Source organism: Mchenga conophoros, linkage group LG23 (assembly GCF_057382185.1).
Source record: "Mchenga conophoros isolate Kocher_MC1m ecotype Shallow Benthic linkage group LG23, M_conophoros_male_GT1.1, whole genome shotgun sequence".
Classification (NCBI taxonomy): Eukaryota; Metazoa; Chordata; class Actinopteri; order Cichliformes; family Cichlidae; genus Mchenga; species Mchenga conophoros.
The window spans coordinates 15,966,396-15,993,462 of NC_140547.1; the positions used below are offsets into that span (position 1 = coordinate 15,966,396).

A 27,067-nucleotide genomic window follows, 5' to 3' on the forward strand; every position below is an offset into this window, starting at 1 on the left:
GGCCGGTGCCCAGATGACTGCATCAGATGTTAAATATGTGGTCAGAGGGAACAGAGCAGCTTGGGGTGTGGGCACACTGTGAATAAAACACCAACTGAGAAGTAATTGTAACACATATTAACGTACAGCCAGCATGGTCTGGATCACATCGAAAAAATAAAGACGTCAACTGATGTAAACTAAACAGACTGCTGGTCCAGCTTTAGTTAGCACCAATGCAATAGCATGTGTTTAATCTGCCTGTTGTTAAGATATAAGCTGCAGCCTTTATTTTATTTTTGTCAATTTTGTGCTTGTTTTAATTAATGATGTCAGTGTGCCATACATTTAGCCATACAGGCTACTCTTCATCCCTGGCAGGCTGATGGCACAAACAAGAAGCGTAAACGCAGAGGGATCTAAGCACAGAGCAAAGTCAGAAGCACATAAATGATCAAACAATGACATAATCAGATAAAATATTAAACAGTAAAAGCCACTTAGAGTGCTCATGAGCATAGCACGACCAGAGTGACTAAAATGCAGACAAACAGTAAAACAATGACACTCCATCAGATGTCTTGACTCACAGGCATGTAGACACGCTTTCTGCCTCTTACCTGTAGTTATTTTAATTTAATAACTGTACAGTACTCTCTGTATATAGTAACCACTGTCCTTAATGTAAATATGTGAAAAAAAAATTGTGTATGTTTCTGTTCTGTGTACTGTTTGTTTGTATATGTGTCTTTTTGGCTGCTGTTACAACCAAATTTCCCCTTGTGGGACAATTAAAGGATTATTCTATTCTATTCTATTTCTCAGTAAATACATGAATCAGTGCCTCAATGTGATTGTTGCTTTTTAAAATGTAATCAAATTGCTGGTGCTAAACTTTCTTTCTTACTTTGTTTTATCTGAGGTCCTGCAAGACGAGGGTCATGTGATCATGTTGTGCACTGAGGCAGCTGTAGGCTATGTACTTTGCTACCAGTGACGTGATTAAGTGTGATCGAGGAGGTCCAGTTTAAAGCTCTGTACATGCGCAAGCTCTACAGTAATTTCCTTTTTCCACAGTAACATCAGCTGTAAACTGACTTTGTGTTTGAGCTTAAATAACTGGTGAGATTTCCCCTTCACTGATGAACCTCTCTCTGTTTTCCAGGCTAGGTGTGTGTGTGCTGACCTCATGGTGTAACAGGAGTAAAGATGAGCATTAGCAGTGATGAGGTCAACTTCCTGGTCTACAGATACCTACAGGAGTCAGGTATCCAGCTCCAGTTCTTCTCCTCTTCATGAAAAGCTTTATCGTTTTTGTAATAGTTCTTTGCTTTTCTACCAACATGGCTCATTATAGTTTTCATTAACAGACTTAGTTTTCATCACAACAAATGTGTGTTTTTATTCACTAATGATGATTAAAATGAGCTGTATGAATCAACAGTACTCTTTAAAAGTTTGTTATAAAAAAGTAATTATCATCAACAATTTATCATGTTTTTTTGTTGTTTTTTTTAAAGAAGGGACTGAATTAAACACAAATTGAGCAAGAAGACCGTTTGTGATATTTCTAAAAATCGTCTCTTCTAAGATATATAATCATTTATTTGTTTGGGTGGAATTTAATCCTTTTTTTCAGGATCTGTTTTCATTACATTTATAAGACGAGAAATCAGTTTCTTTCTTTCCTTGTCGTACTATAGGCGGTAGGGTAGTCAGCAGATGCCCGAGCTGCCTGTCAGGTTGTTGGGTCATCTTTGTCACTTTGTATACACAACACGGTCAGTGTGGTGCTGCTTGTTGTTTAAAAGCAGAATATAATGACGCCATTGTAAACAAGAGTGCTTAAAAGAGGACAAACAGCACAGGCTGTCCGCACCAAATACACACTAACTGAATAGTGTCACTTTGCAATTTTTGTTTTTTGTCTAAATGGCAACTAAACCAAACTACATAGCAACATGCTAATGACCTCGTGCTGCAGACGGACCAGATGTGCTGTTGGTTGAAGTTTTATCTGTGTATATCTTCTTCCTGTTCTATGATGGTGTTTGTCACTGTCCATTATTGAGAACAATTTAACCTTCATGCAGTGTCTTCCTTGTGCCAGTGTGTTTATATGGGTCTAACCACAGCACTAGCTAGCCACCAGGTCAACTAGCCCAACTTCGCCCACCGCCCAAACTTTGCTGGTATTTAGTCACTCAGGTACGTAGTACGTAGCTCTAGATGTTAAACGGCTAGCTAACTTACCGCTAACTTCCACCTCTTCTAAATCCTCTTTTTTTGAATGCCTGGACGTTGAACTTTAACACCGGGGAAAACAGGCACTCATCATTCAATTGGTGCGGAAATAATTTGGACTGGTTTTAACCCTTAATGCTGCCTTAGTGTTAATTGGCAATGTGGTAGATAGTAAGATCATTAAGAGCCATTTGCATTTCGTTTTATATAAGTTTGGTCCTGACTTGAAGTAAAGGCAGAAGTTATCTGGAATAACCGTTTTACAGACATCACAGCAGAAATGACAGATTAGTTATGGACCATCATAAGGATGATCATTTAGATGGTTGATCAGATATATTTGAACTGGAGTCGATCTGTTGGAAGGCAACACTTTGAGGATGTAGACAAAGGCAGACTTAAACAAAACTGCTCTGCTGCCGAGTGATGAGGAAAACTTTGGCTGCAAAGAGTGGGACCTGTTGAGATCAGACTCGTTGTGTACACAGATGAGAGTCGTCTCAGCTGTGGATCTACAACTAATGAATCAGAGGTTTTGAGAAATATTATTAAGAGAAGGAGAAGTAATTCGACCAGCTCTAAAATTAAAAGGGTGACCAGCTGTCCAAATGAGGGATGAGCTTAACAATAATCACATGATAACAGAAAAATATCCACAGCTTCTTACATTTAAGCAAATATGGGCGGTGATGAAATTAGTTGGCAAGTATTTCTGGATTTGTGTTCTCAGATTTTGCCTTGGGGGCCAACGTTGCAGCCAGCAGATATATGGATAACTGATACCCTGAGCCAAAACTTCTTGTTCTGTATTTATAGTCCAACAATGAATGAAGATAAATCATCATTACAAGAGAGCTGATGGTTATGAGATTTAACTTCAGTCAAAGCTTTTGTCCTGTTTCTCCACACACGGGTAGCTAAAATTTACTCAAACATAAATGGTCAATATTAACATTTCTATTACCGTTTATATCTTAATGAGAGGATGTACATCAGAACAGAAAGACGGAGATGTCTGGATTAGATCATTCCATTTGTTTATGGGATACCTTTTAAACGTCACCATGTTTGTACAAAAGCACTTTTATGCCTACATGTCAGTGGCAGCCATAAACAAAGCCTTGTATGTCTGACCAGTTCCCGTGAACGCAGCATCTCAGCAGTAGGTCAGTCCACTATTTAGGTCTAGATGTTACCTGCAGATTGACAGAGGTCAGGGGGTCATGCGGTTGTGACGCAGCAGTTCTTGTTCTCCAACAGCAACGACTTCACAAACATGTTACTAACAAGTCAGAGGTCGAGCATTTTCTTCATTAATACGTCGACTCTGCGGAGGGTCAGTAACTTTCATCACCACAAAAACTTAAGGAAAAAAGGGTTGACTTTTATAAAAAAAGTGTTAAAAGGCAATTAAGACTGAAAAAACCGCCACAACTTGTAGTTCTTCACTGTGTTGAAATCGAAGGGAGTATTATTTACTAATATTCTTTTCTTCTCCTCTTTAGGGTTCTCCCACTCAGCATTTACCTTTGGCATAGAGAGCCACATTAGCCAGTCCAACATCAATGGTGCTCTGGTTCCCCCTGCTGCCCTGATCAGCATCATCCAGAAGGGCCTGCAGTACGTGGAGGCTGAAGTCAGCATAAATGAGGTGGGACACAAACAAAGACCCTTTAACATCAGATAATAATTCAAGTCTTTCTTAAACGGACTATCAGGATGTCATTCCCATATTAATCTGATATCAAAGGGAATCTGTAAATGTAATATAGACAGAAGCCTGTCAGCTTCTTTCACCAGCTTCTTGTCTTCCTCTGTGTTTCCGCTCCAACCCGATTTCTTCTCTGGCTCCGCAGGACGGCACGCTATTTGACGGCCGGCCCATTGAGTCCCTGTCCCTGATCGATGCGGTGATGCCGGATGTCGTTCAGACGAGGCAGCAGGCTTACCGGGACAAAATGGCCCAGCAGCAGGCTGCAGCTTCAGCGCCGGCGTCGACCACTGGGGGCACTATCGCTGGCAATGCCAAGAACGGAGAGAATACTGCCAATGGGGAGGAGAATGGAGCCCATGCCTTAGCAAGTGAGCGAAATGATTCGTATGATTTTTGGGATTGGGGAATTCTTTTAACAGAGACTTGTATTTATGTTATTAATTAAAATGATGGAATATTATTACATTTTTTATGTATTCACTCATTGAATTTTGTGGTTTTTCATGCCTGATCCATCAACTCTGTGTTCAGATAATCATGCTGACCTGATGGAAGTGGACGGCGATGTAGAGATCCCTCAGAACAAAGCCATGGTCTTGAGGGGCCATGAGTCAGAAGTCTTTATTTGTGCCTGGAACCCAGTCAGCGATCTGCTGGCATCAGGGTGAGCCTTGCTTCCACTTTTGTACAACGTTAATGTTCAAGTCATGAAGCAAACAAGCTGAAAAAAGAGACTAAACATGAATTAATGCTTAGTGCCAGTTTGACCTGAATGTAGTCTTAGGACTTGCCTGGTTGTCTCAGTGCACCATCTGGTGGTACAACTTGGTATTACATGAAAGTGCAGCACAACCCTATTTTAATTTCAGTCAAGATCACATCAACACTTAACGCAGATGTTCTGCCCATACATGAGCAATAAAGTGATGCTTCAGATTTATTACAGAGATCTTTATAGCACATCCTTACATATCATTTGTACAAAGCAATGTTGTAGGTTACTTTTTCAGATGGCAGTCTGATGTGTGTGTGTGTGTGTGTGTGTGTGTGTCTCAGGTCTGGCGATTCGACGGCTCGTATTTGGAACCTGAGTGAGAACAGTACAAGCAGCTCCACACAGCTGGTCCTGAGGCATTGCATACGAGAGGGAGGACAAGATGTCCCCAGCAACAAAGACGTCACCTCACTAGATTGGAATGTGAGTACACACAGGCACACAAACACACCGAATGTAACACGAATCACCCTGCTCGTGTGGATTAAGTCACAATCTGTAACCTCGAGAAGTTTGTGGGATATTTTCGAATTTCAAAGGGCTGCTTGATGTGTTTTCTAAAAGGATTCTGGTAGTTTGGTGTCATTTTTAAACCCCTTTTTGAAGAATCAGAGACACACTTTTGTTGCTAACGCTTATTGTTGTGAACACCTCAGCACGAGATATGCATCCTAAAACAAAAGCAGGCTAAGCACAGGCTGCACCCCACGCACAGTCCTGTCAGCAGTGCCCTCCAAGAGTGTGGTAGTAATAACGTTTGATGTTAGATAAGATATAAAAAGATATATGAAAGAAAAATAATCCACTATCAACTTTAATTTAAGGCTCCTGCTGTGCATTTTGCTACTTTACGAAATAGGCTGATTGTCACCACTGTTGTGTGGCAGTAGATGGATGGTTCATTCACTCATGTTTTTTGAACGTTTCTGCCTATGAGCATTTGCCTCGGGTCGAGCATTTAAGCCTTGCCTACTTATCAGGTAATATGTAATGCAGTCACAATCCCAGCCATTTAATGAGAGCAGTGGGATTAGCCAATCAGCATCATAGATGAAACCTAAGCATCGTCAGCTGCCTGTCAGTGCTATTGTTCAACCAGGACACGCCAGTGCATTTTTATTACGTTGCATCAGTCGACTCTGGCAAAAGCAGCATGTTGCCATGGCAGTGCATTAGCTTCAGGTGGGATATTGTTGTTCTGTAGTGACTGCTCAATTAGAACTTAAAGAAAGGAAGTATCAGTAAAACATGGAGGCCTGTGTTGGTGCTTTCGGAACTGCCCCATGTGTCTTTATTTGTGATCGCAGAGGATGGCAGCAGCTGACCGAACTTTACAGAGTAAACTCAGGTTTTTTAATGTGCGCATGTTTCTCCAGTCACTTTGGTCTGGCCTCCATGCTCCAGCAAGACAGCATGCCCACACCCACTCTATCAACCAAAACTTTAAGCAGTCACAAAATCCAGGAAGTCTTACTAGCCAGATCAGTCACCATATTGAGACTATGGCGAGGGTGTTGAAATCCTCGAGGCCTATTAAAGCATTTCCAAAGAAGGTACTGAACAGTTTTGTTTTTTTAACAGTCTTATAAAATGACAACATTTAGGTAGATATAAAGAGCAAAGTCCTGAATTGTCAGCGTGTGCTGAGTATTTTAACCGTTGGAGTTATCAGACGATGCATTCTTCCTTCAGTCCAGCCTCTGGGACATAAACCAGAGCCAAAGGCAGAGTCGGAAATTTCCTGGAAAGCATCCACGCTGATGGAGAAAACAGACCTCTGTTATAACACCAGCTGACGCTCATTCGATCTGAAATATTTGGACACATACTGTAACTGAAGAACAGGACTTGGGTCAGTAAATGTGTCGAAATCAGGCTCTCATTTATATGGAAACATCTCTCTCTCTCTCTGGCAGAGCGAGGGCACACTGTTAGCGACGGGCTCTTATGACGGCTTTGCCAGAATATGGACAAAAGATGGTGAGATGGCTTTAATTGATGTTACATTCACACTTATTAATGTGGTGTAATCGCTGGAATGCTTTGGGAATTGTGACGTGAATAGTTTGCCACATGCTTTAGTTCATCCTTGAACAATGCTTCCATCTAGAGGCAGGTTTACAGAATGCAGTTATTTTTTCCCCCTGCACTGTATTTCTTTTCAGGCCTTTAAATCCTTTTTTGCATTTAAAGCTGACACGTGTTGTTCTCTTGTTGTGCTCCACAGGTAACCTGGCCAGTACTCTCGGCCAGCACAAAGGTCCCATCTTTGCCCTTAAGTGGAACAAAAAAGGCAATTTTATCCTGAGCGCAGGCGTAGACAAGGTAAACCTGTAAATCAGCTTCAACGAGAAATAACTTTAAGAATAGTTTGTTATTGTCTCACGAGGTAATATTTTACTGCACTCACACTAAGTGTACATGTCTCCTGACAGACAACAATCATATGGGATGCCCATACAGGAGAAGCCAAACAACAGTTTCCTTTCCACTCAGGTAAACAGACGAGACACACAACAAAACTAAAAAATTTTTTTTGTTCCTGTCTAATATTCCTCTCTCCATCCGCCCACAGCTCCGGCACTTGACGTGGACTGGCAGAGTAACAACACGTTCGCCTCCTGTAGTACAGACATGTGCATCCACGTCTGTAAACTGGGGCAGGACCGACCCATTAAAACATTCCAGGGACACACAGTGAGTAGATTTGTGTTCATGTGCATCTTCCCAAAGCAAAACACACCGCTCACATATATAATGCTTTAGCTAACCTTCGTCTCCTCTCTGCTTCCAGAACGAAGTAAATGCAATCAAGTGGGATCCCACAGGAAACCTCCTAGCCTCCTGCTCAGATGATATGACGCTGAAGGTGAGTCGCATCGCTGCAGCTCCTCACTTCCAAATGAAGAACTTGATGATGATGACAAGAGATTAAAACATTTAGGAAACAGCTGAGCTATAAATCAGCATTCAGGCATTACAGTAACTTTCTAACCATTAAGACGTTCTGTAGGCTTCTTGAATGCAATGGTTAAATTTTAATAATTAGTTCAACTAAAATAGAAAGCTTTTAACTTTCTTTGGGATTTTGCTTCTCTTCAGATCTGGAGTATGAAGCAGGACGCCTGTGTCCACGACCTGCAGGCACACAGCAAAGAAATCTACACCATCAAATGGAGTCCCACTGGCCCTGGAACAAACAATCCCAGCGCTAACCTCATGCTAGCCAGGTGTGTGTGTGTGTTAGAAACCCAAGAAGTAATTAAGGACACATCAGGACACTTCAGCTCTGACAAGACTTGATTTTAAACATTGATTTAAATGGAAATGATGGTGTGTTGAACAGCCTGCTATTGCCTGTGGCAGCTGATCCATTGTGTGCACGGCCTTTTTAATACTGTCTGGTTTATCTACATGTCGCTGCTGACTGAGCAACACCTCTGACACTCAGTTTAGAAAGCTAAAAGTATACACATTCAAATTAAAATGGGCTGGTGTTTATATAACGCTTCTCTAGTCTTTACTAGTGCTTTATTCTCTACACTTGAACTGCCTCACATCCGTCATCAGTGTAGAATCATCTGCTGTGCAACTAGCTAATGAGCTAACTAGCTAATAATAAACATATATTTGACTCAGCATTAGCGTGTCCATATGGAACTGTGTTGTTTCCGAGCTAAATCAACTCCAAGTTTTACAAAGCACTCGGGTTTTAAATTAACACAGGAGAGTGAAACGTGTTACAGTTTCTGCCAAAGTGAAAGCCGCAGTTCACATTTTCCCCTCAATGTGAGATATTTATGAACCTGCCCCTCCTTCCACAGCGCATCATTTGATTCCACCGTCCGTCTTTGGGACGTGGATAGAGGCATCTGTATTCACACGCTGACCAAACACCAGGAGCCCGTCTACAGCGTGGCTTTCAGCCCTGATGGTCGCCATCTGGCTAGCGGCTCCTTTGACAAATGCGTGCACATCTGGAATACACAGGTAGGAGGAGGACGGTGTATGTACTGTTCGAAGGTCTGAAATACAACAAGTAGTTAGATTAAAATAATGCTTGTTTGCACTGTGCCTGCAGACGGGAGCTTTAGTCCACAGTTACAGAGGGACAGGGGGAATCTTTGAGGTTTGCTGGAATGCAGCGGGGGATAAAGTGGGAGCCAGCGCATCAGACGGATCTGTAAGTCCACACACGACTGTTTTTTAATGATTTTTTTGTGATCGATTCAGTCTAACGGATGGACCTCTGCTCTGTTCCAGGTGTGTGTATTAGACCTTCGGAAATAGTGCTGCCGTTTGTTGGAAGCCATGGACCGACCATGAATGTGTACATAGCCAAATGACTGTCCCTGCCTGCCCTGCCCTGCGTACTGCTCACGCTTACGACTTCGGCCCCGCCCACCGACAAACAGGAAGCAGGGAACAGGAACAGGAAGCAAGCACCCGACACAGCAGGTCCAGACACAGGGGTGAACAGACAGACGGACAGACACAGATGGATAAACGTGCTGATGGAAGCGGCCCTCTCTGTCTGCGCAGACTCTTAAAGAGATGCAGGAGGGACACGGCGAAAAAAGAAAAAAACAAAACAAAAACAAAAAACAAAAAAAAACAAAAAACAAAACTGATAGACAAAAAAAAAAAAAAAAAGAAGTTACAGATCCGTATATGTACCAAAATTTGGAAGCTGTTTTGCTTTTTTCGATCTTTAAACCATGCTCATCGTCATCAAAATGAAAAGTATGAAAAAAGTGTTGATCTTTGTTACTAGTCGGATCTCATCGTGCGGACATATCTCCACCACAAAAATAGGATGGCACTTAGTTTTTTTTAAATTTCAGAACTCTCGTTTCAATGTTTTTATATTTTCTATCTTCGGGGGGAAGGGGCGGGGCGGGAGGGGGGCTTGGTGAGGATTTACAGGTTTAGGAGGACGACAGACACACAAAACAGACACACTCGAACACACAAACACACACACCCAACCGTTACGAAGAGCAGCGTCCTCGCCACGATTTCCAAACAGTGCAGCAAAGCGAAGGCTTTTTCTTCTTCATGTGTTTCAGCGATTTCCACTTGCAGCTGGGAGTAGGCCTCATGGTTAAATGCAGTTCTTAATACATAGACACACTCTAGTTCCCCCTCTGTGCCTCCATGCAGGCACATGGCATTGATAACACGCTTTAAAACGGGTCAGGATTCTTTTACCCCGCTGATCAAAACTTTCTGTTGCCTTCAGTTTTTTGAAACTTAACAGCAACAGGAATTTCCAACTCAAACACACAGTTACCAATTTTAAGACTGCAAACATCTCTAACTGGATTCAACTTCAGCTGTCTGAGACTGAAAGAGTGAGAAAATTCGGCATCACGTTTCAGTGTCTGTGCTGCCGGAGGCAAGAAAAAAACCTGCAGAGGGCCGAGCCAAAGAAACCAGAGTAAAGTGTTACACAGTTAAACGTGGAAGATGATCCCAGAATGGAAAAGTTTCCATTTTCATTAGCTTGAAGAATTAAAGTTAGATTGTGTGCAAGTTTAGCTGTGCAGCTACTTGTTTCAGCTAGTTTTATTCTGGTACCAGTGACGCTGATGTAAACAGGCCGTTTTCAAACACCGATCAGTCTGACTGTTAACAGGAAGTGTGCGCATACCACGGGCCCTTTTCACATTAAATTTAAATGAGACTTTTGAAAATCCGCAAGTGACCAGTGCTGTTGCCGGCATTTGTGCACGGTGTGTATAATTCCACTGTTAGGTGGACTACGTGAAGTAGAAATTTCAGGATAAGAAACTGGCAGAAAGTCTGTGGTAGGGAGTAGCTTTGGATACCGCCTTGATCTGATCATGCTACCTGGTGAGCGAGGTCAGTTGTGGCTTTCCAAGCTTGGTTCTGAAAACAGTAATTATTTGGCTTTGCTGTCTTGGTTGAATTCAAACAGTAACTTCATAAAAGTCCCTAAAATATTTTTATAATTGAAACTTTAGGGTTTTTTTAAACAGTTTTTTAAATATGGTCACTCAGATTTCCCCGGCAGGCAGCGGAGGGCCACTCAGAGCGACCCTTTACAAGAAGAAGACCAGGGACGAGCTGTCTGCGCGGATCAGAACGCACTCGAGTGCGTTAGGAACTTATTAGAGGCACCAAAGGACAAACAAACCAGACACAAACAAATGGCTAAAAGTCACAGCGTGACCGTTTTGGTGAATTAAAAGTAAAACATGACGCTGCATCTTTAGTGTATTTTTTGCTCATCTGCCCTCTCATCGTCATTCTTGGTTTTATGCACCAAAAATTCAGCTTAAATTTTATTCCGAAGGTCCCTGCTGACGAGACGTTTTATACTCTTTTAAAGACAAATTTAAAGTTTTTGTAATTTCTTTGTAGAGCTGAAGAAAAAAAATGTGAATTGATTTATTGGCAGTGTTAATTTCCATGTTGAATAAATTTTAAAGATTTTTTTTTTGTTACTCTGATGCAAACAGTAAAGGTTGACCCTGTAATGTAAAAGCTTTCTGAGCTGAGCTGTCATTCTGAAGGCACCTTGCCTGGGGAGCGTTTTCCCAGGAGCAAATCACCACTAAATTTGTTTTAATAAAAAAAAAGTTATTTTATTTTGCTTGAATCCATTCGGGAAGCTTTGTCCCTGAATCGCTGTCTCCTGAAAGTCCACTAAACACGAGATTGTAATTCTTAAATTGAGCCAGATAAAGTTGGGAGTCACACAGATGTTTCTTTGAGAGAGTCGCTCCAGGCGCAGGTCAGCGGTCGAGTATGGAGTTATATTTGTGTGTGCGTGTTATTGCACACGTGAAATCGTGCCGCTTCACATCACTGACGAATGAGCCACGAGAGAAACGCACGATCAGCTCTCAACTCTGTTGCATAGAAGCTCCCAGATTTTAAATTGAAACCAACATGGCTGCTCTGTTGGGCACCTGCTGTGCGTCTGGGTAACAGTTGGAAAACACCTATAAAAGCTGAGACAACTATAACTCAATACTCGAGTTAAACCTCCGAATCAAAGAACTCATTCGAGGTAAAATCCACCAAAATCCTAATTGGCCAAAAAAAGTGCATCCATGAATGCAACTTCAGAGGTTTAATTAAACCCAAACCTGCCTCGAGGAGAAGTTCTGCCTCTGAGAAAAGTTTGTACAATTGCAAATTAACTCATTTCTTCTTCTCTACAATAAATTTCTACTTCTGGGCTGACGGTTTTCATGCATTAGTGTTAAAAGTCTGATATTTTGTACCTGTTCCTTTTGTTTTTAACTTTCCTGTACTCAAAGCATTCAAGTACTGAAATTCCTCCCAACATGTCACACGGGCAGGGTCCCCCTGATTTGGTCTGTGCCACAGAGTCAGCCCGGCAGCGCCTGCGATGGGCTCCCCGAGCATCTTTGTTTTTCTCTGCAGCTCGCATCACTTTCATGTGTCATCATTTAAGTCCGATCAGTGAAACTTAAGTGCAGAATAAAATATATTTTGATAAGAGCTTTGAGTTTTTATTTGTGTGTCTGTAGAGTGTCGGTGCTGAAATAGCGCCAAAGAATACGACTGAATGGCAATCATGAATACATGTTTTTTTTAATATATGTCAAACAAAAATAGCCGACTTAAATAAAACAGTAAATCTTTGATTTCAAACGTCCTCGGGCTGGTGCTTCTGCAGAAAGCAATCAAACCGAAGCGGCATGCTGCATACCCCGCTAACCCTGACCCATCGAAATTAAATGAAAGCGAAGCGGTGAAATGCTCACAAGCCTGTACTATGAAGCTAGACCCTGGCTTTTCACTGCCACTGTCTTACCAGGACACATCTGCATATTAACTTGTGCTGCAGGCTTACCCTGCTCCGCGGCAGGTAAGATATCAACATGCACAAAATCACCGTCTACTGACCAATCGGTTCTCAGGAAAACAGCATCATCATTCCTGAAGATTCCTCAGAAACTCGCTGTTCCAGTTTTGTGAGGTTTCAGAGATAGGTTTGTCTTTCTCTGATGAGCATCGGTTAGAAATAGACTCAAAAGCAACTTTTTTTCTTTGCTCGCTGTTAACTAAAAGCGTAGGTTGAAGCTGAAAGAGTAGCTAAACCTTTCTTACATCAGACAACAGCCTGTTAATTTAAATAGCTGTAATGATGGGGTAGGAGAACTCAGAAATCAACAAGACGTGGATGTGCTGGACTTTGTAGGTTTACAGGTCCCAGGTAAACACGTCAAGCAACACAAAGCAAGTTCAACCTACCCCAGATATATCTTTTCCTTATGTAACAAGGATGGGAGTCATCCCAGAGTTTGGCATCATGTGACCAGACAAGTCAGCAGAGGCATTGATTGTAAAAATTAAATAAGAAACTTGATTATTAGAGAAATTAAACAAGATTAAACTCACACTGTGGCCTAAACACAGCAGCTGCGTGGTAGGATAAGCCCCACATGAAAGTGTGTGGGCTTTCAAAGCTTTGCGTGGTCAGTAAAACCGGAAAAGTTGGCAAAAAACAGCAGCTCATGCCAGTAAGGAGGCTGACTTACAAATTTTATACAAGGTCAACAAGTAAAAGGCTTAAGTGCCCTGTCTGAGGATTATATCAGTATTTTAAGGCTTATGGAAAAATAGAGTGGCTTAAAAGTTGTTTGCAACCAGCACTTAAAAAAGCAGGTCAGGAGGTTGCTTCTAATACTCTCTATTTCTTATTGATGGTGTCACAGAGAGAAAGACTTCACATAGTCTCTTAAAACTAAAGATACAGTTATTTTGTGCCTACTGAGGTCTGAGGGATCTTCTGGGGGTGGTGATGGTAGGTGGTGATTTTTTTGCACTGCATGAGTTGATTTCTTATCTCCAACTTAACCTGCTGTGGCCTTAAACATCAGGCTAATCCTGAATCCCCAAATGCTTTATAGTACATGCCCTAGACATGAGTAATCAGTCAACTGGTTATAATAAAATACACATTTTTGTCAGGTTTAGCTTGTGTATTGGGAGGCTAAATGGAGCTCATGCCTGAACCAAAAGTTCTTGCATTTGTGAACATGCAAAGAGACCACTGGGAGCCTCTCTAGTCTAACTTTTCATTGTGCGTACTAATGCTGTGTGGAGTGCAGTGACACGCTGCCTTTAAGTCCTCTGTGTGTGTGTGTGTGTGCCTGTACTAGTTTACATATCTTTGTGGAGACCAAAAATTGGAAGTTTACTATACATGTGAGGACCAACAGCCCTTATGGGAACAAAATCCACGTTCCCACGAGTTTGAAGGTATTTTTGTGATTCAAAATGTGGTTTTTAGTTTCAGGGTTACAGAAAGCATTATATCAATTAGTTGTCCCCACATTGATATGAAAACATGATTGTGTGTGCGTGTGCCTGTGTGTGCACTGCAATATTATTAGTATGAAAATAATGTAGACTGCAGCAAAGGCTGAAAAACCCTGAAGAAGAGATCTGCCTATGTCGTAACTATATAACTTACTCGACTATTATACATTACTGTTTAAATAAATGCCATTTTTATACTCTGCATAAGGCGTTAAGGAGTAAATCTATAACAAAGTAATAAATAGTACTGTGCAGAAGTTTCTGATGTTTAGTCCCATTTATCAGACAGCATATACAGCAAAGCAGCCCAGATTCATCATACAGCATGAAGATGTCTCGCAACAGCCAGTCATGAAAAACTAACTTCAGCCACAACAAGAACAAGAAGTCCTGTAACAGATGGTGTAACACCCACAGAACTCTGATCTCTACATCATGGAGTGAGTCTGGGATTACATGAAGAGACAGAAGACACAGGCAGAGGAAATCCACATGAGAACTGTTGGGATTCCTGGAACAACCTGCCTTCCAAATGACTTAAAAGAACTTTGTGCAAGTGTACCGACATGAACTGGTGCTGATTTAAAAGGCAAAGCACTGATTTGATTTAGGTTTCGCCCTACTTCACAATCTGTAAAACGTTAACAGCTGATAACTGCAAACTATCCTCACTTTACTTGCTTGAAACGTTTGCACAGCACTAAGAATTTCAAAGTGTATTTACTGTCAGACTGGATGCAAAAAACTAAGCACGCTGAAATGTTTCATCTCAGTAGGATTTAATCTGTCTCTCGCTTTTTGAACATTAATCTGATTTCCAATCTAAATATTACCCAGTTAGTCTGTGCTCTACCCATCACACAGACTGGCTGCAGCCTGGTTAAAAGGCTGTATAAAACACTCAAAATGAGAGTTAAGAGAAATCGACTCAATACGAACTAAGCACACCCAGAAAAATGGCACTATTGTACAGTAGAGACCAAAATTAGAGAATAAAGTCAAGGCTGTAACAATTCAAATTTAAAGTTACCCTAACACTAATAAAAATATGTCATTGAGGCATAGTGTCGAATTTGAAAACGCTGAAAATACTGTACAACAAAACTGCAAAAAAAAACTTTCATGAGAATTTCGGAAGGAACCGTGATCAAAACTAGAGAACGCTTTGGGATCTGACAGACCCCCATACAAATAGAGAACAATCATTTTGAAAGATGGGGAGCTGCTGGTTGTTGATGGCTGTGGTTCAAGTGGAGGCTGAATGTATTAGTGCTCTTTGGACAACCGGCTCCTCTGACTGCTAGAATATTCAAACAGTTTACCTCTAAAATGCTGGCCGTCTATACAAGCCGAAGGAGAAGAGGAGAAAAGTCTTAGTACAGATTTGATTCAACACTGATGCCGATTCTCGGCTGAAAAGGTGTAAGGTCCTTTCTCGGTATACAGAAATCAGACTGAAAGCCCGCAGGGACCAAACCAATCATGAAACAGGAGAAATCAAAAGCGTATACTGAAATCTGCAGAGGAACAGATCACGTGGACACAGAGGAACTGGTATAATAATAAGTTCACACAGCAAGCATCATGTTCTGCACTAAAACTGGAAAACAAATGCACCCACACCAGTGTGAAGAAGCCAGTTAAGTTTGGAGGAGGGAGGTTAATGGTTTGGTGGATGTTTTCTGCTGCAAAGTTTGAGCCTCTTACACATCCCCTCAGCAAGGTGAATGCTAATGTCCCGATGAAGCTCCTTCAACACAGATTATTCCCTCCCTGACATCAGCGTCTAATCAGCCAACAATATTTATGCAAGACAATGCTCCGTAATCACTCTGCAGAACCGGGAAAGCACTTCCTTGCAGCTGTTAAGCCTGAAATAATGAAATGGCAAACCCTGAATCCTGAACTAAACCCAATCGAGAATCTCCGGTTGACTGCTGAGGACAATGCTATGGCTAAGAAATCCACTACGGTTAGCAGACTGAGGACGAGATGAAGAAACAGCGGGACGAAATCAAACGGAGCAGTCGTGGAATTGGTAACATCCACGCTGCAGATCTGCCAGCCGCTCCAATTAAGACGGCTTCTGCAGTTCTTGATCATCAGGAATGTAATTTTTAGATGTCTATTATTTTATAGCAACAAAAACTTTTATCTAACTTTGATCACTTTAGTTACACACTGGGTCCACACTTCCTTATTTCCTTCCTAGATGAGTCCTAAATCTACAGCTAATATGCCATGAAGGCCACTGAAAGGAAAAAAAAACAGTCTGAAATTTTGATCTCTACTGTGTCGCCAACTTGAGCAAGGACGGCCACCGTGAGATAACAAAAGAGAGCCCTCTTCAGCTGACTGTTAGATTGTTACGTACACGGTTTTTGGGAAAGTGCAGTGCACAAATAAAAACAAACAAACAAAGGTGCGAAGCTTGTCATTTTGGCAATTTTAACTCCTACCAGTTTGTGCCTTAACTAGCTGCTTAGATCAGAGGAGGGTGGAGAGATTGGCTGCTGCTAAACTCCCCGTCAGATTGTAAATGTGTGGCTCCTGATCGTGGTTGTAGAAATGCAGATAATGCGCCAGATCCGCCAGGGTCTGCAGGACGTCGTAGGTTACTGCAAACAGGAAGTAGGTGGGCAGCAGCCAGCTGAGGCTGAACACGCAGTCGCCCAGTGGCAGAGGGATGGCAAGCTGTCTGGAAAGACAAGCAGAGAGAGCGAGGGAGAATTTATTATTCTCATTATCACGGTCGAACCGTTTCAGGAACGAAGAGCTGAAACAAGCTCCAACAGAAAGGGTGGAGCATGTGTGCCAGTTAAACTGTGTGCTATGCTGCCAAAAATCCAACTCGAATCTGTTTCTGGAAACAAAATAAAGCCTTAAAGTTGTTTTTTAAGTTAATCCAATCCTGAACATCACAGGTACTCACTGGAATCTGTCCTCTCTGCATTCTCTCAGCATGATGAAGACAAACAGTCCCACTTCAGTGTTGAGGGAGAACGACACAACTTTGTCCAACATGACAACAAAACCCTGAAGCAGATGGAAAACACGGATGACTGGCAGAATTCCAGACAGCAGTCATTACTCCGTGTGTGTGTGTGTGTGTGTGTGTGTTATTTACCCTGGGATCACACACAGACACAATAAAGATGACAACGAACCCGAGCAGTGACATGAATCCTTTGGCCACGCTGGAAGGAAGAGGAAAAAAAAGGAGAAGCATGAAATTAACTTAATCAGTCGTCGTCTGAAGAGCGTTTCAGATGAATTATACGTCATGTCACAGATCGTCCTCTTCTTCATTTATGTGGAGGGGGAGAGAAAACACGCTGCAGATTAAATTATAAAGGAGAGAGGCAGAGACAGAGAGAACCTGAGTAAACAGCCTGTGAAATCGGTTCGAGTGGCTTTTTGGTGCAAATATGGTGCAAGAGGAGTGAAACTTCGAAGTCTTGTGCCCAAAGTGAATCTCCTCAATAGGCCGATGCAGTTTTTATGTTTGCTTTATACTAAAATCACGACGAGACAAATAAGTAATAACCTGCGGACGCGCCGCATGATTTCTGCAGTGACTCCTGGTAGTTCGAGTACTTTTTAACTGGATGTTTTAGACGTTTGCGAGAGTCTCCCCTGTAAATCCTGCAGTTATTTCAGGCTTTGAAGCTACAGGTCTGGGACCTGCTATTTCTCAGAGAGCAACTCAGTTTAAGGTTTGCTGTTAATTTTGATCTCCAGTGTTTGACGCTGCTATGCTGAATCAAAGGAATCATCATATACATCTTATAAGGATGTTAAACTGATGGCATGATAGGATGTCTGCAAATCTTAGCACCCTAAAGCAGAGATATTAAAGTCATTTTACATCATGGGCCACATACAGTCCAGATGAGAGAAAGTCCTTTCTTTCTCCAGCCTGCTGAATTATCCCCATAAGAGAGAAAACAAGTACTATTTCAAAATCATGTCTCGGTGTCCTTATATAGAAATCTGTCAGCACGACTCTGTAATAAACTGTAAGTAATAAATGTGTAAAATTACAGAAAAAGTAGCTCATTGCCCAGACTGTCCTCTAACAAAGAAACAAAGCTTTTGCTTCCTTTGTTCCCTTTTTCTTTCTTTTTTTAAGCTGTGTGGACCAACTGTTAAAAAAAACAAATCAATCGAAATTTCGAGTGTAGATAGTGAAAAATCGGAAACTTTTCTGCAGTTATTACTTCTTTGGTGTAGTATGAATGAATATGGTGGATTTCAAGCTTGCTTGCTCTTGAATCTCTTGACAAAGAAGGAGTGAGGGGCCACAAGACAAAAACAACTGAAAGTTAGATTGTCTTCTCTTTGCTCTGGTGTAAAAGAGAGGACACCAGCTGGAAGCCTTGTGGAGAGGAGCAGTGACCTGGGTGCCACTGCTCATCCACCAGCTGGAGAGTGTTGTGGATAAGGATCACACTCACTGAGGCGCTCAGCTTTGCTTCGCAGAGTTTCTAACTGAGTGAAGAGACCCAGAAGCATCTGCCAGACCCAGCTCAATCGTCTAAACGCAAAGAAATTAATTACGTCCTTCAGCGTAGGACCCACTGGACCATCCTTTATAAAAGTACAGAAGTGACACATACAGATGATGTAAATTACTGTCATGTTTCCATCAGATGTAGATACGTTGAGAACCTTCAATAAAAGGGACAAAAATGAATTCTAAGCTAAAATCTCTTTGATACGAAGAGGCCTGGTTTCCCATAATTACTGTTAAACCTGGATTAAAAATGTGCTCCATAATTAACTAGCTTCATTTAAACGATCAAAGAGAATTTGAGCTTTAGCATGCCATCATTTTGAGCGCTGTTGTGTTGTAGCCTTGGAGATTATTAATAACTGTATTTCAGTAACAAATGTTGAAAGCCTTAATGAAGCCAGCAGACACGCTGGATCATGGATCATCTGGATCATTCATCACAGTGAATGGACAGGACGAGCAGGTCATCTCAACGTGACGAGCATTTTATTTGTAATAATAAAATGTTGTAATATGACATCTCTTTGTGTAATTATTTCTATTAAAGAAAAATATTACATTTATCATATAATTCCAAGAATAAGCCATTTTCAACCGTGCTCTGCAGCCCTGAACTATGAATTCTGTGCACATCACCCAGAGGTCGTCCACATAAAAGCACAAACGTCTGATGTAATCAGCGGCGAATCTTGAACCACCCAGTTCCCAGTAGGCGGTGACTGTGCTGATGTGAGAATTGAGCAGCTTGCACTGCCAGCAAGAGGGAATCACATATTCTGCTTCCTCTGTGGTCTTCCCAGGCAGCACCCTCTCCTTAATCACATGGAGTATTTCCAGTAATATGCAAACCACTTCCTGCAAGGGGGCATGCATTAGAGAGCACAACCGTGGAAAACATCCCCACGTGATTCGCCAGAAAATGTCTAAAGTTTTTGTATGAAAAAGCAACTTCAACCAACTTTAACTTGTTTTTAAAGCAAAACTATAATTATAATTACATAACTGATTAAACTATTAACTTTTACATGTGAACAGCTGATGCTGATGATGCTCTCTGGCACATGAAAACTAAACGCTTTTACTCCCCATCATCACCTTCTTGCTGAGCAGATGTGCTGTTTATTTGGCAACTTTGGCTCCCAGGCTTTAGTCAGCCACTCCAGCTTGCTGCTCCACAGTGAGCTCACCAGACCATCGACTGAAAGAAACAGTCAAAACATAACATTACACAGCGTATTCCTTCAGTATAAATCACGACATAAACAAGAGAAACATCAACAATTGTGGCAGTACCACAGAGATGAACCACTAGTAAATAGCATACCCACAGCTTTCTGTTTTTCTCCTATAATATTAAATACAAAAGCAACAGCAACATCCAGAGCTGAAAGATGACGCTAATATCGAAGTTCCAAAAGATGCAGTTTTCTGAAACTGAAACCAACTTTCTTAAACCAATAGTGATGTCACAGGGTCTACCTTCGTCTTTCATGAGCAGTTTATGGGAATTAGTCAACTTACTGGTGTGCTTCATAGCAGATCCCATAACCAGGAAGGACACAGTGACGCTGATGGCTATAAACACCTGGATCAGCTCAGCCACCCATGAATAAGCCCTGTAACGTTCATTAATGATCTACAGGGAATGTCATGGGGGGTGATGGATGGCGGTGGGTGTGGAAAATGAGGACACAAGAAGAAGCTTAATACACCAAGCTGACCTAAGGTGACACCTACATGACGGTTAATTTCTTACGTTTATTGCCGGTGTTATTGCAACGTTTATAGGATTATGAATTTCACCTGAATAAAGTTCAGAACTTTTATGCAATCGCTGCATTTACAAGAATGTTTTAACGTTTTTTGTTGTTGTTTTTTTAAAAAGAAAGAAAGAAATTAATTTCCTGTTGCAGATACAGGTGATCAAACATAATGCAAAAGGCTAAATGAGAACGGCATCCCTCTGTAACATGTTGTATACTGAGCTCTGGTTCAGTAGCGCTGCGTCTGCTCGCCTTTATCGGCCCATCACAGCAAATGCAGCCAACAAACCAGAGGCCTCGCAATTCTTCAGAGATGGCCTGCACATCAAAGCTTTCTAGCAGGATGTCGCAGATAGCATCCCCACTACGTGGCTGAAATTAAAGTCGAAACAAGCTAGAGAGCTCACGTTCAGAGGGAATGTTGATGCTGGAGATCATGTTTTTGACCGCAGTAATGTTTCAGGGATTTTTAGGATGTTTTGTGAGGGCCTTGCAAAATATGAGGACCTGCTCCTCTGAAACCTTTTCACGTTTCTTTCATTTATAAAGGTATAGGTCTTCACATTGGAAAAGCTTATTGGTGCTTGTTTGTACACTGAAAAGCCGTGCATGCATAAAGGTAGACTTGGACCAGAATCCTCTCCGCTCACACTTTGTTGTGTCTATTGTCACGAGCTGTGACAGTAGAAGTCTATCTGTGATGTTATTGTTGGTTGCACTATAGACCACCATAAGTTGCAGTGCCAAAATGACACGATGACACAGGTGGATGCAGAACTGAATTTAGCAGATATCCTTGTTTGGTGAAACAATATCCTGCAGACTTTTGAACGTCTGTTTGTATAAAGTTTAATTTCAGTCAGGAAGCTTCATTTTTGCATTAGGCTGATAACATGTGGATTTCTACATTACATTTTGCCTGGTGCAGCTTTATTCTCCTGAGTTATTTTCTCTCTAAAGAGATCAGGTCAGGATGGCTCCAAAGCGCGATCTGACTGCTAATTAGTTTTTGAGCTAGGCCAAGCCAAGCACTATAGCTAATTGCTGCATGTTTCCATTAGCTCCACAGGAAGCTGTTAGCAGGGTAAAATCACTGTTTCTTGTATTGTACTGAATACAAACACACTGTGATCACATCTTCCTGCAGTTGATCGCAACACAAACTATTATCTGGCCCAGCATGTGCTTCGAAGATGGGAATCTGCTACAACTCGCTGTCGTTTGCTGTCTTCAAAGAGATGCTGTTTTTTTTTCAAGGTGTTGATAAAATGGTAAAGACAGGGAGTCGGTCTGCTGTAGGTGTGCTACCCAGCAACCTACGGTAAATGGCCTGTATTTGTATAGCACTTTTACTCGTCCCTAAGGACCCCAAAGCGCTTTACACATCCAGTCATTCACCCGTTCACCCACACATTGATGGCAAGCCACCCTGGGGCGCACTGACAGAGGCGAGGCTGCCGGACACTGGCGCCACCGGGCCCTCTGACCCTTGAGTAGGCAACTGGTAAAGTGTCTTGCCCAAGGACACAACAACCGAGACTGTCTAAGCCGGGGGTCGAACCAGCAACCTTCTGATTATAAGGCGAACTCCCAACTCTTGAGCCACAATCGCCCGGTGACTGAAGGGGTCACCGGGCACAAACAAGATCGCATGCAATCTTGTTTGTGATAACAGTGGATTACTGTGATGAGCAGGTGAAAATTGCATCTGCAGACACAAATGGCAACGTTGTTGCTGCAGGACAGCAATTTAACTACAAAAACAAAAACAAAAAAAGTCACTTGACAACCAGCTGAGTCAGATCCCCTATTGCAAAAGACAGATTGCAGACAAGTTGTGGTGATCAGTGCAGAGTTATTCTGAGTGATTGCAACATGTTAGCAATCTGTGTTCTGAGAGTAACTGCAGTCACTTCAAATCAAACTGAGTTTGTTTAGAGACAGGTTGACGCTCCCCAGGGAATTTGTGCAGTTGCCTTGGTATTAAAAATGGTTGACCTGAGGTTGAGGGTGCTGCACGCGCCACCTCTGGTGAATCAGTTGGTTGTTGCAGCTACCTGTAATCTGTTTCAGACAGCAGAAAAATTCAATGGAACCAATGTGCAACCCTCGATTGTAGCCAGGAGGTTGCTGTTATTTATATCTAGCCTGCATGAGCCAAAGCACTTTATCAAATGAGATATGGGGTGTGTGATCTTTCTTTCAAATAGCTTCCTACAGGTAACAATTTATGCTTATTATTATTATTTAATCCACGATATCTGTAATATTTAAAAAAATATCTAAATTTTCCAGTTGACCAATACAAACACACAAAAAAGGGTTGGATAGTCATACCTTAGTCAGTGGAATAGTGGCAATCTCTCCTGCTTTTTCTGACCTGAGGGGAGCAGACAAACAAATACATGGAAATAAAAAACAGAAAATAAGTTTATCTCAGTGTTACAGATCTGTGAGGAGGTGAGTTGACTGCTGTTAACCGGTCTCTCAGCCACAGCTGTAAATGTGCCACCGAGCAACAAAAATCTTTATCTAATGTTTAACGCCAGCAGTGACACTTTATCAGCATTTCTTAGAAATCTTGTGAAATAACAAATAAACTACTTTTTAAGAGAAAAACCTTTAGCACACAATTCATCAGATTCCCCACAAAGAAGTAATAAAATGATTCAGTCTCAGTCAATTTCCTCTGATATATTTCATCTATGTAAACCTCACTGAACAGAGAAATTGAATCAGTGAGTAAGTCAGAAAGGGATTTGAATGTTATTAAGGGAGGATTTTCTCCCTGTTAACCCATACATACATATATATAGTCCGTGTGTCCTTTAAAGGTGAAGAAGTTTCTCTTCAAGGTTAGAGTGGCGTAAAACAAACCATAATATAATGCTAAATTAGGTTCACATCAATTGAAGCTTTTCATAACCACACCATAAATTATAGCAGCACAGTTGCAATCCATTTCATCGTTCACTCAGAAACATTGTTGTCAACAAGCCGACCTCCACTTGCATTTCCAGAACCTTATTTTGTATGATGAGCAGGATTATCTACAGAGGAAGCGAAAGATAGAATGCACAATTCAGTTTAATTCACACATAGGACACAAAAAACTCTGATCTGCACTTCTTTTGCACATAAAAACCATGGATACGACCTGTGGCAGTGCATTAGCTTAACAGACACTGGCCACACCCCAGTATCATAGATAAACCAAGTAAAGGCTTACGTCTGAAAAATGTGTCTTGTGCACTGTTCATTTGACTGTTTTGAGTACAGACTGTATATAAAAGATGGAGGCACGTACCATCTGATAAAATCAGATGTCACAGAGGCGAGTTGGGGAGTTTTAACAGCCCCGCCCTTAACTGTACACTGCTCGTTTTACTTTAAATGCAACCATAATGATCAAATGTTGTATTCAGTAACACTTGTATGTATCTGTATATATGATAAGTTGCATGTCTTCATTTGACCGATTTCCTTTGACGTTTGTCTTTTGGAGAAACAACATTTAACACACTTGAAGCAGAGCATATGGTTTTGTACTGACATACCTGCGCTGTCTTATGCTACATTAATCTTTCTGACCCTTTACGTTTTTAATAGTAATTATCATTTATAAATGGCTCCCCTCTACATTAATTAATCTTCATTAGGAGTCAGTGAAATAGAGCCTGGCTCTCTCAGGTTTGCTGGGAGCTGGCCAACTCCCGGCCGGCAGAGGGATCTCCTGGGGAGAAACAAGAATACTACAGCAGGGGGAAAATATTGTCCTAAATATTAAATTAGCCACAAATGGTAGTAAAGCATATGGCAGGTCAGGGCTAAACCTATGAATCAGTGTTTCCATTTTAAACTCTAATTTCAGCCATTTGTCTGCTGCTGCTGTAATGTGCTGTAGGTTTCATTAGTTACTCTGTTGTTTTTCTTTGCAGCCAAACTAACAGAACTAAATGTTGTGCTGTGAAAAGAGGTTAGAGAAAGTTAAAGACTCGAGAATATGACAACAACAGTCGGTGTGCACACGTGAAAACTTGGAGTTGCATCATAATTGCATAACAGTGAAATATAACATACCACCATAATGAAGAGAACAACCTTCAACTCAACTGAAACAAAACTAGGGAGCTGAATGAAACAATGAGACAAAGGTACGCCACATTGTTTACGTCACTGAAGCTGACGTACAGCAGCGTCTCCACCCTTAGAAGCAAATGCTTATCAATGAGACTGAAGAACTCAAAAAGTCTTATTAATCACTAAAGAGAAGAAATAGAAAGTTTTCTAACTGGAAGCTTCACACGATATGGGATGTGCACAGCCCAATATCAGAAAGCCCTGCTGTCGGGGGGATTGGAACCATCAGGGTTCCTGCCACATTTGTAAATTCAATCAATGACTCTAAAGACCTTTTAAAAACCTCAGTCTATTAAAAGAAACCTAGAACCAAATAAGACTGAAATCACAAGTTGGGATTTTAGGAAGAAAACACATAAACCTACATAAACTTCTGTTTTTTGTGGCAGACATGACAGTAAAGTCTTTGGATTTTGGACTGCTATGTAAAACAAGGAATCTTGGAGATAAAGTTAGGGAGGGCAGTCTGAGATGGCTGTAAGGAACGATAGTGGATATACTGAACAAAGAATGTTGAATATGGAGCTGCCATGTAACGGAGGTTCAAGGATGTAGTGAAGGAGGACATGCTCGCAGTTGCTGTGATAGAGGAGGATGCTAGGGATAAGGAGACACAGAGGCAGATGATCCACAGCATGGCAGTGCTTAAGGATGCGGCTGAAAAAAACTTGACGAAACAGTCACTGTTGTATGAGAAAGCTTAACCATGATTTGATGTTCTCTGGTTGATTGGGCCAAAACATCTTTCACTTCATGCTGAAAATAAACTTCCAGTTGTGTCTCTCTCATTCATATTTTTCCTTTGATGCAGGCAAACATCAGCAGCTGAATGCTGGAGTACTGAATGTTTCGGCGATGTTAAATGTTGAGGTTCTCCAGCTCTAAAAATCTTAGAACCATAGTGTCTAACCAGATTATTACTGTGTTACTGGCTTCCAGAAACATTGTGACATCCTATCTCAGAATGATGCTGATGCTGATGGAACTAGTTCAACTAGTTCAAGCATTTACTACTTCCAGGCTGGACTATTGTTATTCATTATTATCAGGTTGTTTTAAAAACATAAAAAGCCTTCAGTTGATCCAATATGCTGCAGTGAGACTGACAGGGACCAAAATAAGAGCATATTTGTCACTATATTGGCTCCCAAATAAATCCACAATTGAATATAAAATCCTTTTCCTCACAGACGAAGTCTTGAATAATTAGAACCTTAGCTTAAAGACCATATACTACCATATCACTCAAACAGTGCACTCTTTTCTCTGACTGCAGGCTTTCTTGTTGTTCCTAGGATATTTAAAGAGTAGAATGGGAGGCAGAGTCTTCAGTTGTCATGCGCCTCTCCTGTGGAACCAGCTCCCAGTACGGATTTGCAAGACAAACTATTTATCTTTAAGACTGGGCTTAAAACTTTCCTCTTTGATAAAGCATATAGTTAGTCCTGGATTGGGTGACCCTGAATCGCTGCAATAGGCTTAGACTACTGGGGCCTTCCGATGATGCACCGAGTGTCGTCTTAAATCACCTCTTTTACATTTTCACATGTGTTTAAACAGCACTGTGCATTTAATCATTAATTTCTGGGTGTCTTCCACAATGTCTTGTCTCTCTCCCCTTACCCCCAACCAGTCGCAGATGGCGGCCCCGTCATGAGTCTGGTTCCACTGGAGGTTTCTTCCTGTTAAAAGGGAGTTTTTCCTTCCGACTGTCACCATGTGCTTGCTCATAGCAGGTCATGTCATAGTTGGAATGTTCTATATTTGTTCTGTATGATTGTTTTTTTCAACATTAAGTGCCTTGAGATGACTGTTGTGATTTGGTTCTATATAAATAAAATTGAAGTGAATTTATCACTTCTGTCGTGTCCTGTTGCTTAGGTAGAATTCTCACTTAAAGCATTTTTTTTTAAATGGAAAGAAGTGATTCAGCAGTGTCACTAAAGGAGGCGGCTTTGTGGCCACTTAACAAGTACAGTGTGAATGATCAGGCAACACTGGGGACTGACTGCTGCTCAAGTGTAGCATACACAGAGACAGAGCTTCTTAACAGCTACGGGAAGCTGCTGCTAGAGTGTCCTTTTCTTTACTGAAAACACAGGAGTTTTGGAGCTTTGACAGTCACTAGAAACACATTTATGGCCCTTTGGCAGATTTCCAGTGTGTGTTACTGTGCTGTAGTGAAGCCGGCTGCTTTATTACAAGAGGCTCTCTCACTGTGCGTCTGTGGAGGATTGTCAGTACAAGCTGGTTAATGTGGGATGCTTCCCCCCCTCTTAATTATCCGGAGAAGAAACACTACTTAAACATGTTAAAAATAAATTATGATTAATCGCACTGTGCACCCAGTGGCCAGTTCATTATTTTATTGCAGATTGTTTTTAAACTATGATTTATCTTTGTGTTCATTAGTTTACCTCCTATGTGAGGGGCAGAGGGCAGCAGTGTGTGTGTGTGTGTGTAGGTCTTTAAGCTTTGGTAAGCAGGTGACCCGTGGCTGCTCTATAATTGGTTGCTTCAGATTTCCCACAGCAGCTCTCTGTGCCCCAGATGCTCCCGTCTTTATTGGTAGTGCATTGGTATGTTTGCTGTTTTTTGACCTCGTGGGATTG

The 27,067-nt window shown here is 41.5% G+C and overlaps 2 protein-coding genes across 5 annotated transcripts in view; one reads left to right on the top strand and one right to left on the bottom strand.

The window, feature by feature from the left end:
* tbl1xr1a (TBL1X/Y related 1a) overlaps positions 1 to 9,368 on the top strand; it is a 48,370-nt gene extending 39,002 nt beyond the window's left edge. Inside the window, exons 1-15 of one of the 2 annotated variants that reach the window (XM_085266520.1) lie at positions 902 to 1,036; positions 1,145 to 1,246; positions 3,729 to 3,874; positions 4,080 to 4,305; positions 4,469 to 4,601; positions 4,994 to 5,135; positions 6,629 to 6,692; positions 6,940 to 7,037; positions 7,148 to 7,208; positions 7,288 to 7,409; positions 7,507 to 7,581; positions 7,815 to 7,942; positions 8,537 to 8,702; positions 8,794 to 8,895; positions 8,976 to 9,368. In XM_085266520.1, the coding sequence (XP_085122646.1) occupies positions 1,189 to 1,246; positions 3,729 to 3,874; positions 4,080 to 4,305; positions 4,469 to 4,601; positions 4,994 to 5,135; positions 6,629 to 6,692; positions 6,940 to 7,037; positions 7,148 to 7,208; positions 7,288 to 7,409; positions 7,507 to 7,581; positions 7,815 to 7,942; positions 8,537 to 8,702; positions 8,794 to 8,895; positions 8,976 to 9,002 (1,548 nt within the window). In that variant the 5' untranslated portion in view covers positions 902 to 1,036; positions 1,145 to 1,188 and the 3' untranslated portion in view covers positions 9,003 to 9,368. Of the gene's footprint in view, positions 1 to 901; positions 1,037 to 1,144; positions 1,247 to 3,728; positions 3,875 to 4,079; positions 4,306 to 4,468; positions 4,602 to 4,993; positions 5,136 to 6,628; positions 6,693 to 6,939; positions 7,038 to 7,147; positions 7,209 to 7,287; positions 7,410 to 7,506; positions 7,582 to 7,814; positions 7,943 to 8,536; positions 8,703 to 8,793; positions 8,896 to 8,975 lie in introns of those variants that run through there. The other variant, XM_085266519.1, reaches the window with a different exon arrangement.
* Positions 9,369 to 9,862: 494 nt separating this feature from the next.
* The window catches only part of LOC146546925 (uncharacterized), an 85,342-nt gene continuing 68,137 nt past the window's right edge, over positions 9,863 to 27,067 (bottom strand). For 2 of the 3 annotated variants that reach the window (XM_085266517.1, XM_085266516.1), the window contains 6 exons: positions 22,653 to 22,695; positions 20,074 to 20,188; positions 19,648 to 19,750; positions 17,164 to 17,233; positions 16,969 to 17,072; positions 9,863 to 16,734 (listed from right to left, as the gene is read on the bottom strand). In XM_085266517.1, the coding sequence (XP_085122643.1) occupies positions 16,524 to 16,734; positions 16,969 to 17,072; positions 17,164 to 17,233; positions 19,648 to 19,750; positions 20,074 to 20,188; positions 22,653 to 22,695 (646 nt within the window). In that variant the 3' untranslated portion in view covers positions 9,863 to 16,523. The remainder of the gene's footprint in view (positions 16,735 to 16,968; positions 17,073 to 17,163; positions 17,234 to 19,647; positions 19,751 to 20,073; positions 20,189 to 22,652; positions 22,696 to 27,067) is intronic. The other variant, XM_085266518.1, reaches the window with a different exon arrangement.